The sequence below is a fragment of the Pseudorasbora parva genome, chromosome 24, assembly GCF_024679245.1.
Source record: "Pseudorasbora parva isolate DD20220531a chromosome 24, ASM2467924v1, whole genome shotgun sequence".
NCBI classification, from domain to species: domain Eukaryota; kingdom Metazoa; phylum Chordata; class Actinopteri; order Cypriniformes; family Gobionidae; genus Pseudorasbora; species Pseudorasbora parva.
The window spans coordinates 25,922,244-25,936,589 of record NC_090195.1 but is presented as its reverse complement, the minus strand read 5'-3'; the positions used below and the strand labels follow the sequence as shown (position 1 = coordinate 25,936,589).

Sequence of the window (14,346 nt, the reverse complement as noted above, 5' to 3'; positions counted from 1 at the left end):
GTTGAAGCAGCAGTGAAGACCAAACGACCTGCATTCATGTCTTCATGGAACTTTTACTTTACATTGTTTTCTTGGTGATGAACTGCCTTGCTTTTATGTATTGCATTTTTCTCATATATTTCATTTCTGGGGGCGTTTACGTGGCTCAAAGTGCAAGTTGAAAACAATGCTGTTATAGTCTCGATGTAAACTACAAGAACATAAATTTGTAAAAATGATGGCATCATGTGCATGAGTATTATGTGTTCAGTCTATACTGGCCTGGCAGGCATAATACCAGCGTTTTTAGTCGTTTTTACGGATCCATATGAACGGGAGAGTTTTGACAATGTTGTCATCTGTATGTGCAGAAACTTTTCCGTACCCTCAGTTTAGTTCATCAGAGCATGTAAGGTGCCTAAGTTACCAATTAGTTCACCCTATTGCACTTGTTTTCAGTTTAGTTTGTCGTTTTTTGTCTTTACATTGGTGTGTTAAAGTAAAAATTCACCCAAAAAATGAAATTCTGTCATCATTTCAAAACCTGTATGAATGTATTTCTTCTGTTGAGCACAAAATATTATATTTGAAAGAATGCCAGTAACCAAACAGTTACTGGGCCCCACTGACTTGCATAGTATTATATCTTTTTTTTTTTATATATATATTACTATGAAATGCAATGGGTCCAATTCCCATATTCTTCAAAATATCTTACTTTGTGTTCAACAGAAGGATGATAAACATGGTGACTGAAATTTTATTTTTAGTGATCTATTCCTTTAATTCTTAGTGTTTTGTAGAGGTGTGAATTATCACTGTTCTCACCATTACATTTGATTGCGATTATCATGGCAACGATTCAATCACGATGTGTTGCATCCTCAAATTACAATATTACGGCACATGGCTAAATTTTTGTAATGAATAATAGCAGTCAGATATATGAACTGCCTTTTTTTTTGTTCTGCTGAGAATGTATGCTTCCTAAATATAGCAAACATCAAACACAACTCAAGACAGCAGACGACAGGGCCATTTAGAACTAACAAACACTATTAAATACTAAAAGCACATGAAACTGTAGTGTACTTAAAGGGGGGGTGAAACACTCAGTTTCAGTCAGTGTCATGTCAATCTTGAGTACCTATAGAGTAGCATTGCATCCTGCATATCTCCGAAAAGTCTTTATTTTTTTTATAATTATATAAGAAAGAAGCGCTGTTCCGAGTCTTTCCGAAAAAAGCCGAGCGGGTGGGGGCGTGTCGTGTGAGCGGAGCTAAATAATGACGTGTGCGCGTCGCTGTTATTGGGTTGAGTGCGTCGTAAAGCTGTGTCATACCTAACAGCGGGAAAAAACTTTATCCAAAATAAAAATATGGCTTTTAATCAGATACAGCCATACATCTATGATCCGGAATCAGACCCAGAGGCTGCAGTTGAACTGGAGCAGCAGCAAAAACGACTAGAGCAGCACGTCTCTATGTGGTACAAGTTATACACTAACTATATGCTTAGCGGCTTGTGTTATTTACATATTTATACTTGAATTATATCGTCGTATTTTTGTCTTTGAAGGTGTACACGTGGGAAGTGCAGTTGTGCACGTGTGTGTGTGTGTTTACGCGTGGTTTGTGTAGACAATTGTAACGTTATTAAGCGGACTGGTTTTGCACGGCAGGCTAAGTTAGTGTTTACATAGAAAGACATGGAATAGTAGCGCATTTGAATGAAGAAGCGTGCTTATTTAGTTCAACATATTTCCCCCCTCTTTGTGTATTGTTGTTTGGAGTGCTTTTACAATACACAAACATAAAGTTACACATATAGTGGCCAGCTAAACAAATGTACACGCACTACACATCGCATGCTCCATTGATCAATTAACTATACGTGATCATGTTTGGGCTACTTGATGAACATAGGCAAAAACAGACATTTGAAGCAGTCTCACTCACCGCCTGCGGTTCTAACGTTGGGACTGCTCCATCCTTCAGCATTAGGCGATCTGAAAATCCGGCGTCGAGCTGGGCCTTGTTTATGAAACAGTCGGCACGGAAATGCAGCGAACAGATATAAACATTCGCGCAACTCTGTTGCTGATCCGGAAAAGCAAATTCCATCCACTGTTGCCTTAACGCGGGGTTTTTGGGGAATCTGTGCAGGACTGTCTTGGTCTGGCAACCAAAAACGCACTTTTTTGGTGACATTGTAATTGTGCACATCACCTGTTCAGCGCATCCTACAAGCCAGCGCTTTGATGGGCGTAGGCTGTTGCTTTCGCTCTCTCCCTCTCTCTCTCTCACGCTCTTCCGGTAGAATTGTCCGTAAGGCCCATACAAGGAAATTCCGCCCCCATTAACGTCAAAGGGGACGCATGATCGCAAAAAACTTGCCGAAACTTATGACTAACCGGAAGTAGTATTTTTGACAAAGAAATACTCCCATCAAACGTCCACCTTAACTTTTGAAACTTTGTCCATGTTTAGTATGGGATTCCATGTCTATAACAGTGTAAAAAGATCAGTATGCATGAAACAGCATTTCACCCCCCCTTTAAATTACAAGTGTAGTCTACTTAAAGGGACAGTTCACCTAAAAAAAGAAAGACAATAATAATAATAATAATAATAATGATTATTTGCTAACCCCCCGGGCATCCAAGATGTAATATGGATTCGTATATTTATGTGTTTTTTACTCTTATAGTGGCTCTCATAGAAAACACTCCAATGACATGCATTATACGAGCAACGGTTGGAGTTAAAAATCTTAATTTGTGTTCTACTGAAGAAACAAACACACCTAACATCCAGGATGCCCTGAGGGTAAGCAGATAAACATCAATTTTTTTGGTGAACTATCGCTTTAAGTTACAATAACGCTCACACACTCGCGCACACACAGCCTCGCACTTGCACGCACATGTATGCAGCCTCACAAACACACTCGCACGCACGTATGCAGCACACACACATACACGCTTGCATACAAATGCTGTAAATCTTAAATAACTGGGTGCATTTTTTATTAGTCGCTCTTGTGTTTCACCCATAGACTGTAAAAAAATATGGACGTAGTGTCCGTGACGTCACCCATAGGATTCCGATAAGCCGTTGAAGTGTAAAGTATGGGCGAGCTGGGCGTTGCCATCTTGTTAGCGAGCTGAGGTGGTGCAATGACTATAGACGGCAGATAAATGGCTATCCACCTGTAACCACGCCCTTAATTATGCAGAACTTTAAGGCTTTCTATAACGTAAACGAATGAGTTATAAAAAAAATGTACCCCCCTCACAGTTGTCATGAAGATCAAAATTAGCCTTATAAGCCAAAACCACAATTTGTACCAGGCTGTAAACATGTTTTTTTTTTTTCTGCTTTAAAGTTGAGAATTTTAACATGGGGCTCAATGAGATTCTGCTCCCTTCTGGAGCCTGCCTCTAGCGGCCAGTTGAGGAATTGCAGTTTACATTATTTCCGTATTGGCTTCAAGAGAGATCGCGGGAGGTTGCCGCTTGGTTTCACCTCCCTCCGCCATTTTACGCTAGTGTGTATGTGATGAAAGATGTCAGAGAAATGTCAGCAGGTGGATATAATCGATTATGGTCTATTTCTGCATCAATGCAGAATTGTCCACGTCCACATCGCGATGCATTGATGTAATGATTAATTTCAACACCCGTAGTGTTGTATCTTCTGTGATCTCCTACATCTTTTGGTTTTCATTATTAAAGACTTTTCCTTAATGAAATTACCTTGGTCTTCTTCATATGTGTTTGACTATACATGGCAGTAAACAGTATCACGAACAAATATTTGGACACTTAAGTCACACTTAACATGTCTAAATATCATTGCATTCAATACAATATATCACGTACCATCCACAAACAAATACTCTCAGAGCCTTTTCTCTGATTTAATTTGACTATGTTTTATCTGGTGCTTTGTAGAATTTTAGTCTGCTCCCCTCGAGTTTACACGTGTCCTAGCAGAGAAACATAGGCATATATATTCAAATGAACTGTAATGATTCCTTGGGTTAAAGGAATCTAATTTAATTTATTTTATATTGTTAAAAATGTTCATGGTTACTTGAGGTTATGGACTAGGCTCTTTAATTCCATTGCTTGAGTCACAGGCACTTCCTCCAAGAGGCTCAACCCTGTGCGATCCTTTAACACACAAAAAAAAAAAAAAAAAAAAAAACAACATTACTTTCAGTATCATTATCATGTTCATCTCAATCTACATCCATTTGCATCTCAGTCTGGTGTTGATACTCACGCCAGGCAGGTTTTTTCCTCTTCCTCTCTCTGAGATATGTCACACTCTTCTTCCTCTCACGTTCCTCATGCACCTCTGACGTCTGAAACTCTTTACTGTCAGAATCCATAACCTGTAACAACACACCACACACAATGTTCAAAATTATTCCAATTTGCTGACGTTGGACGGAGTATTTCTGTGCCAAATACATTCCTTCTGGATTTGAACAACTTTTGTGAAGTTTTTTATTTTTTGTATGGTCCTGTATGATGTCAAAAAGGGTGGAATTCCTTGTATGGGCACTTCTTCGAGATGAGCGGGTGCACACATCAACCAGAGCGAGAGCAAGAGCACGTCCATCCACAAGCTTCGTTCATGTTAGGGAAACCATTGGCAGCGCTGTCAATTTGTTTTTAGACCATGACATCAACAATGTCAGTAAAGAAGTGTGTTTTTGCTTGTGAGTGAAAGATAACCTTGTTCAGCTTCCCAAATAACCCAGTGTTAAGGAAACGGTGGATGCAGTTTGTTTTTTCCGGGTGTTCCCAGTCACCAGTCGAAACCGCAAGCAAATATCTTTGTTTTTTTGGCAATTGGCACGCAAGTGCATATAATGTAAACTACACGAATGTAAAGTGAATCGAAAGTTATCCAGGGATAATGCGTGTGTGTGTGTTCGTGACTCTTTAGCTCCGCCTACTGCACACCTCCTTGAGGTCAGCTGTTTTCGGAAGGAATTGTTACAGCTTATATATGTGTTTTATAAATATGATAAAAGTAAGACTCTTTGGCAATGCATACTCTATAGGTAGGCCTACTCAAGTTTAACATGAGATTGGCTGAATCTGTGTGTGTTGTGTAAGTTATTTTCTCCACAATTAACATGTATCCACATTGAAAGTGCAAGGATTCTGGTGTCATCTGCTTCCAGTTAAAAGACCCATTCCATTATGCTGCTTGATTTAGCAAATTGGTTGTGGTTTTCTTTTCATTATTACGACTTATTATCATAAACACTTATTTGTAGCACAGATAGTTGTACACAGCAAATTACTGAGGGATAAAAACCTGGTGTTGGGCATCTAGTGATAAAATCTGGTGTTAATTTACAAATATTATATGCTTTATCACTTGTTTAGTGTTAAAGCACAGTGTTTCCTTTGGGTGATAAAGCACAGTGTTTCCTTTGGTTGTTAACAATCAACATCTGCGCATGTGCAGAGCATTTTAAATTTCCCAGCTCATCCTTCGGTCTCTCCATCTTTATGGATTTCCCTGCACACACAACGGTTACAAGGACAAGGTATAGTATAGTATTATTATCTTATCAACTTGTGATTTATTAATGAGCTTGTATAATGAGTAACGTAGCCGATGTGGATGACTTAACTCTTAGCGTTTTTTTTTTTTTTTTACCTCAGTTTAAATTTAGCGCGCTTTTGATCCGCCATTCAGTTTAACATAACTGAATAACCCCCACTAACACACTAAATTCGTTAATGGAGGACGAGATTCACGTAAGTGACTTAATTTCGTTGTATTAATTTTGTAATAATGTAGCAGCATTAACATTATGTGTCATTTTTTAACTCACTGGACTTGGATAGTTATTTCTTCTCATTTGGCATAACGTTTAAGTATCTTTAGGGCTTCCAACCTTTATAAGACCGTTTATATCTTTCACCCCGTAACTACGAGTTAATTCTGGTGTTTTGAAATGTCATTCAAATGAGAAAGCAGACGTTAATCGAATGAATTAATTGCTCTTAATTTTTTTTCTTGTGTGACGCCGGGGCTCGATCCCTGGCCGAGCACCCACGGATAGCACGGTCCATCATTGTCGGCGCTGCGCATACTGATCGGCCTGCAGCATTTTGCGAGTGAAATGCTCTGTGTGTTCTAGCAATCTTCTCGTTGTACTTTGATAACATACGCCGACCATTCTGTACAGCGCTCCAAAATGTCGAAAACATCGTAGGACACGCTTTTCTTCATGAACTGCTTCAGTCATATAGAAACTCAAGATCAAGTACGAGTGTGCAATGTCGTGGAATGTATACGCCAAAACTCATTTTGGCGTGCATATGATACGCAATTTATGGCGTATTATACATACGAACCCCCCACCCCACTACCCTAAACCTACCCAAGAGAGCGTGTCATATATACGCCATAAAGTGCGTATCATATGCACGCCGAAATGAGTTTTGGCGTATACATTCCACGACATTGCACACTCATACTATTTGACATTTTTCGTCTTATTTTGTATTAGTTGAGCAGACATGCATTAGTGCCCTTCCATGCGCGATTTTTTCTGTACAACTTAGTTCTAGCCTTTTCTAGTTGTAGTATTGTAAATCTGTAACAGGAGTGCTTATGTTTTGAATATAACATTTTCTTGCTATGTGTTGGTATAAAGATAACCTGAAGTAAAACACAAAGTGACCTGATTATTTTGAGTCTTTTAGTTTGCTTTCTGCTTTGGAGGATTTTTGTTTCATGGAATATTGTTTATTATTGCAGAAGGAAACCACTTAAGGCCACAATCTATGTATGCCCTTGGCATTATTACTCTACAAACCTAAACGATCCTGAAAGGAAGACAGGCTATGTAAGTATCTCTGCTTGTTGATTGAAGATGTTTGAAACTTTATATCTTAGATTTTTTTTAATGTGTTTGTTTTAACCAAATGTGTCTCTTTAACAGGAACGATACTATGTGTTTGGATCATTTTGGGGAGCGCTATCAACGCCAAGATCGTGGGATCGATGAATTGGGAAAGCAAGAACTGACAAAATGTAAAAATGCGTACATTGAATGCAATGTAAGTCTCTTTGGATAAAATCATCTGCCAAATGTAAATGTATTAATTTATAAAGGAATAGTATTTTTTATCAGAATGAATTACAAACCAGACAGTTTTTTAACATTAAGGTTGATTTAATATATACAATGTTGAATTTTTGTATTTTCAATTAAAACATTACTTGAGGAATGTTTCTTTGTTTAATCTTGTTTGAAACGCAGTAGAGATTTATCATGGTAAGATGTTATAGCATTGGAGTATAACAAGAAATTGTTTTATTCAATTGTATGTGTGACTACAATGGCTTTACTGTAGCGATTCCCGGCGAAAGCAAGAACTGACAAAAATGTTTTTTTATATATTTATTAAAAATGGTATTGAATGCAGTGTAAGTCGCATTGGATAAAAGTGTCTGCCAAATACATAAATGTAATGGAATTGATATATTACAATTTCAATAAATATTCAAATAAATTTGTAGTCACTTGATTTTTTTGGGGAAAAAATAAAATAATATATATAAATTGTTTTAAATTTCATTCACAGTGCCATTTTAGTATTTAAGTATTTACATTAAATAAACATTAAATACACTGGGTGTGTGAGATTAATCACCATAAAGTGTTAAATGTACACTTATGAGTAATACATTTCTCAACACCTTGAGTGACTAAAAAGAAACACTAACACAGTGTTTGTATAACGAACACTTTCGTCAGTGTTGTTTTAACACTAGCAAAGACGGACCTGTATGTTCACCCGGAAAGTGATAATTTTAACACCCGTGGTGATAAATCTCCCAACATGTTTTTTGCTGTGTACCATTTACTGCACTTTGTTCTTCTTCTAATTTACCAATTGTATAGTGGCTAATGAATCAAAAGTCTCACACATTCACAGTAAATTCTTACTTCCGTGTTGTAAAATAAGGTGGCTATTTTGTCAAAAGTTTGATTGCATTTAAATAATCTGCACTACTTCAAATAACTGATTATGTAGACCTTTAAACTAACCTTTAAGCAACATGAAACTATACTAGTTTACCATGAACAGGGCAGCCATAGTGATGGAAACAATAATAGGTAATAAATGGCAGTATGTAAATATATAAAATGCAGTTTAACACTGCACAAATAGAAACTAGGGGAATAGCAACATGTCATGTTCCTTATTGTGGCTGGTTAGGACAAAATCTCAAATGAAATAACTTTTTCCACATTACACCTGGTTAGAACATGGAGCAATATAACTGTTCAATTTACACAAAGTTTGAAATGCAAAAAGGACATGCATGCAATATATTTGAATGCTTTAGCCCAGTTAAACAAGAACTAAACCTTAAATATAATTAGCATGTTTTTTGCAGTTTTTGCAGTTGATCTCATGGCATATGAGACATAGTCGAAAAAACATAAAGAACAGTAATTATAAGCAGACACGAGAGAACGAACTGAGGTCGTTTGTCAATGATTCTAGCTGCAGGATTATTTTAAAGGTTAAATATTTCATATTCAAATGTTAATCTGGTCAATGTGGCTTCGGTCAGCTGTCCTGAGCTCTGACTCATAAATGTGAGCTCAACTGAAGGACTATAATGGAGGTTCTGATACACTATTATCCAAATGAAGATATGACACATAAAATGTCACGATTCTTACCTCATTGCCTACACTGGGAGCAAATGATCACCCCAGGTTAGAGAAGAGGTCTCTGGGAAGCCTTGGTTCAATAGCACACAGAATTAATGATATGGGGTGACTGGGACTAGAAGTCATAAATGCTATTTCAGGTTTTGAATCAAAAGTTCAGTTACATAAATGGTTGTTGTTTTTTTCTAGCAGTAATACTAATAAGGCATAGTCATTAATCATGAATTAGGCCTTTTTTTTATTTATAAAATTCAACCCATGAAACTCCAATATCATCAAGCAAATCTAAATAAATTCTGCTCAATAGCATAAATTACAACTAGAGTCTATATAGCTTTATTATGATATTAAATGAAAGATTGAATTAGGGCATTAAAGAGATAGTTCATCCCAAAATGAAAATCTGTCATCATCTTATACAAGGCATTAGAAAACCCTTTGGATTTAGGATTCAGTTGGTTTAATCCAAGTCTTCTGAAGATCGGATGATGAACAGATTTAAGTTAGCCTCATATTCACATATAAACAATCAAAACAAACAAGTTTAGTTTTGGTTACTGTATTTGCCGCCAGATTAACTAAACAGGGCAAATTAGTGTGAGAGCACAATTCCACAAAAGCGCAGATGGGAGTGTAAAGTTCAGCCTGTGATCACTGACCAATTAAAGAAAACTACAGACGTTTCAGTTCCATAATGACCAACGCAATCTACCAAGAGCAGCGCTGGTTTAAAGGGTTAGTTCACCCAAAAATGAAGATTCTGTCAATAATTACTTACCCTAATGCCATTCAACACCCGTAAGGCCTCCGTTCAACTTCAGAACACAAATGAAGATATTTTCGTTGAAATCCGATGGCTCAGAAAGGCCTTTATTGACACAAATGTCATTTCCTCTCTCAAGACCCATAAAAGGCATTGTTACAAAGCCCATCTCACTATAGTTGCCCTACAATAATTTTATGAAGCAATGATAATAGTTTTTGCAACAACTAAATAACAACTTATATAGTGATGGGATGATTTCAAAACAAAGTTTCGAACGTTATCAATCAGTGTATCGATTCATGATTCCGATTTGTCAAGTGATTTCAGTTTGGCGGTTTGACTCGCAATCCGAATCCTTCTATAGACTTTGAGGTTTGTGTCAATTCAGAAATTCACTTTTAAGAAATTTAAATAAACCCTGGAAATATTCATAGTAGTAACAACTAGCTCCACTGTATCCACTATTCAAGACAAGTTCTTTGACGTGCAGTCGATGTGCAGTAGATGTAGAACACTGCCACTAAATCTATCCGTGTTGTTAGGCAAAAGTCACTAGCATTCAATCGTTAGCACCTTTCAATACCAGACGATTGTCACACGGCGTCTATTTAAAGAGCTCGCTGCATTCAAGGACAAACAAAGGACACACAGAAACACAAACAGTGCCGCATGCTTCAAAACCTCAAAAGCCACATGATAAAAACAGGCTGGCAAAAGTGAGTGTGTTTAATGCGTGCTGGGTGCTCATCAGCGGTTTTGCAGAGCATTAATAATTTGTGCAGAGGTAATACTCAAGCTGTTGGAGCTGTAGTTGTGCATTTTTAATGGAAGTTTTACAGAAGTAGCGGCAGGCTTCACATATGCTGCAGACGGCATATGGGAACAAGAGATGATGCAGCACAGTTGGCCAGAGTGCCGCTTTCTTAGGCCGCAGACACTTAAACACTAGCCCGGGAGGAAAGACATGCGCTCACGCACATAAACCTACTGCCGTTTTAGCACGCGCCCTAATGAATTCACACACGTTTATGTCCAACGCCATCTTGTTTCCACATATGAGGCGGATGTTGGCCCAATCGAAACTGAAAAAGTTATTGGTGCTGCATTCAAATTTTAGCTATTATCTGCCCAATTTGTAGTTACTCAGAGAGCGGTAAACATCTGCTTAAGTAATGTTTGCTTTTAAAGCATCTCTAACTTTAATAGAAACATCACAAGAGCCTCATAAAGTTGCCGCAAAATTGCAACTGATTAAACTACACTCTTTTCTGTTGCATGCTGACAAAGCTTATCGTCACTGAAACCTAAATACCCTGCAGTGATGGGTTTGTGCACAGAAATATATTTGGATCTAACCAACTTCAATGGTGCAATACAAATTTGTAAACAAATTTTGTAAAGAAATAATGAGAAGATGATTCCAATCCAGTTGGGAAGCTTGGGCCCAGGGCCACGCTTTTTGAATTGTGGCCCACTCAATAAAAAGTTGGTCAATTTGTGATGACACAGTGAAACATACCAAATTGTGCTTTGTTCATGATTTATCAATTTTTTATGTGCAGATACATTAATATTTTAAGTTTCTATTTATTAAACCAATTTCCTTCATTGCATCAACTCAATTTTTTTATTTCAATAAACTCAAAATTTTAAGGCAACAGGTTACTTACTTTACCTTACGTTAAACCAACTTTTTTTATTTATTTTTTTACAGTGCACTATGACTTTACTGTGAAAAGAATGATTCAATTCAAGTTTCAATGGTCAACTACAGGAGGTTTAGTAGATTTCTCTCTCCCTATAGGTGCATATTAGCCTAGAAATCTAAACGCACATTAACAGCAGGAAATCTAGCAAATCTCCTTTGTATTGTGAGCTGGAAAAACCAAACTCTGGTCAGTCCAATCACATCGTGTTGATGGGCGGGCTTAACATAATGACTGCAGAGTTGTGACGGATCTGTGTGCTTCTTGTAAACAAAGAAGCTGGCGAATGGCTTTCGAGCAGTGGCGGCTACTGGTCTGTCAGAGAGGGGAAGCTCATTTTCGGCCAATTGTCTTATTTATTTAAAAGTAAATTCTGCCCTATATTCCTTTTCAAGAAAATGGTCTGTTACCCTGTGAATGAATGAACGATCTAAAAAAAATATTAAACTCTGTAAAACTGAAACAAGGAATGTGGTGTATAATTGTGTGAAATGTATGATGAAAATCAAGCAATTTCGCCAAGCAAATATCAAAGAAATAGGTTGCAGCAGTTTTTATTTCGACTGAACTTGAGAAATCCGCGATGGGACTGAGCGCGAATAGCTTCAGTGATTCCTTATAGTACAGAATCGCTGTCAGTCAAAAGGAGATGCAGTCTTTCGACAGACCCTCCAATCATCACGCAGAAGCTCGGAGTCCGGGCCAGCCCACTCCCCATTCACCCCCAGAGACGCTGAGCGTCCGTGGGCGGGACATAATCGCAGCGTATATCCAATGACCGTCTAGTTTTGAAGCGCTGAAAAAAACCGTTCAAAGCAGCCCCATTGAAGTCAATGGACGCTGGGCTTCAATAGGGAAATGCACTGACCCTGCGGGAATGTATGAGAAGGAAATCGAGTCAGCCGACCTGCTATATGTAACTGATTCTGAACGAACTCGTCTTTGAGATGAACGTTTTCTAACGCATTTTTAGTCAATACAATGTTAATATAATAGTACATATTTGACCATTAATTTTGTGACATTATAAGGGAAGCCGAGCTTCCCTTGCAGTCTTAAAGAAATCGCCACTGCTTTTGAGTTGGGTTTGACCACAACTCTGCAAGACTTATTAAGCTTTTCTTTGAAAAAAGAACGGCAATGAAATCATTCTTAAAGGCGGAGTGAAACACTCAGTTTCAGTCAGTGTCATGTCAATCTTGAGTACCTATAGAGTAGCATTGCATCCTGCATATCTCCGAAAAGTCTTTATTTTTTTTATAATTATATAAGAAAGAAGCGCTGTTCCGAGTCTTTCCGAAAAAAACCGAGCGGGTGGGGGCGCGTCGTGTGAGCGGAGCTAAATAATGACGTGTGCTCGCTGCTGCTATTGTGTTGAGTCGAGTGCGTCGTAAAGCTGTGTCATCCCTAACAGCGGGAAAAAAACTTTATTCAAAATAAAAATATGGCTTTTAATCAGATACAGCCATACATCTATGATCCGGAATCAGACCCAGAGGCTGCAGTTGAACAGGAGCAGCAGCAAAAACGACTAGAGCAGCACGTCTCTATGTGGTACAAGTTATACACTAACTATATAATATGCTTAGCGGCTTGTGTTATTTACATATTTATACTTGAATTATATCGTCGTATTTTTGTCCAGTCCACAATGTTATTGTTACAATGCAAGGTTGTAAAACTTTTTATATTATGAATCACATTTGGCATGTTTGAGCTGTTAAATGAGCTGTCAGTGCCATGGTTTGTTTTAAGATGCACACCAGTAATGTTTTTTTTTTCTTCCTTTTTTTCTAAAGCATGTTTATAAATGTTACTTAAATTTCCTAATTGAACTAAGGCCTAATCGTGGCTGAATCTAAACCCTGTCTTGTGAAAAGTCTGGTGGGAGAGTACAAAGTTCATTAGTTGTGGAACTCCAGTAAGTAGTCTGATAAGGCTATTTACTTTAAACATCGGATGAAGTGATTATTTTCTCTTTAATACAGGTGATCCTGAGTTATTAATAAATTAACAATGACAAAAAGTATATGATTGTTTAGTAGCTTGTTGTAAGTCATCAATTACAACTAACTACAACTACAACTAACTACAACTAACGATAAGCTGAACTGACATTACGCTCATATTGCAGATTTACTGCTGTGTTGGGTTTTGCTCAGTATGTCGAAGAAGCAAGATAATTTAAAAACTATATTACCGTGTAGTGAACCTATGATATTTAAATAACTATTGCTTTGTGTCGTTGGCCAGATAAAATGACAGAGAATAGAAAAACGGACTTAAGATAATTTTGCAGTGCACCAAAACGCCACACATACTTACAAGTACAACTTTGGCAATTCATTATTTATTTATTTTACTTGAAACTGTGATGCACTCATACTCTACGCTTTGCTCACCCTGTTTTATGAAGGCCCACCCTCTTGAACATTTCTGGCCTCACCCCGGCTCCAGTCATTTCACTGTTCTAGGAAAAGCTGTTTTATTTCAATTCAACAAAAGACATTGTTGTGGTTGTTAGAGTGCTTACTATACACTTAAGCCTCGTTCAGACTGTCCACCCAAATCCGATTTTTTTGCATTTCCAATTGAAATCCGTTCAGATTTAGTAAGTGTGAAAAAAAACATAAAATGTGATTTGTACAAATCCGTTTAGAGCCGGACGAGCAGAAAATGACAATAATAAAGACATATTTTGAAACCGCTGGAGACAACAGCATGGAAAAAAAGCCACACATACCGGCCTCCTACGTTTCTGTCGCTGCCTCATAAAGACGCATAAGTCCAGCGTGGCGGATACACATTGATGTAAATAAGTCAACATCTCTATTGCAAATATCTCCATGTTGTGGTTGTTGTTTTTGCTGTATACCTACCAATGCAATTGTCACTGCCATATGTAACCAATGAAGATACCCAAAAAAGGGTCACACAAATCTGATCTGAGCAGCTGCGATGCACAATCATTTTAGATCAAATTCAAATCGGATACACAAATAATTGGATTTGCCCTGAGAGTGTGAAAGTAGCCATAGCTGGAAATCTTGGAAATTTGGTAAATATTCAAATATTCAGATTCAATAAAGCTTGAATAAAAAGTACAAATTCCCTCACAATAATGCTGAAGTGTTTACCGAAAACAACTTTTTCTGTGAATTTCTG

General features: G+C 37.6%; 1 protein-coding gene across 1 annotated transcript in view; it reads right to left on the bottom strand.

Moving 5' to 3' along the window:
* Positions 1-3,223: 3,223 nt before the first annotated feature.
* The window catches only part of ofcc1 (orofacial cleft 1 candidate 1), a 94,300-nt gene continuing 83,177 nt past the window's right edge, over positions 3,224-14,346 (bottom strand). The window contains exons 8-9 of the mRNA XM_067435066.1: positions 4,269-4,380; positions 3,224-4,156 (exon numbers count right to left, since the gene is read on the bottom strand). Of these exons, the coding sequence (XP_067291167.1) occupies positions 4,083-4,156; positions 4,269-4,380 (186 nt within the window). The 3' untranslated portion in view covers positions 3,224-4,082. The remainder of the gene's footprint in view (positions 4,157-4,268; positions 4,381-14,346) is intronic.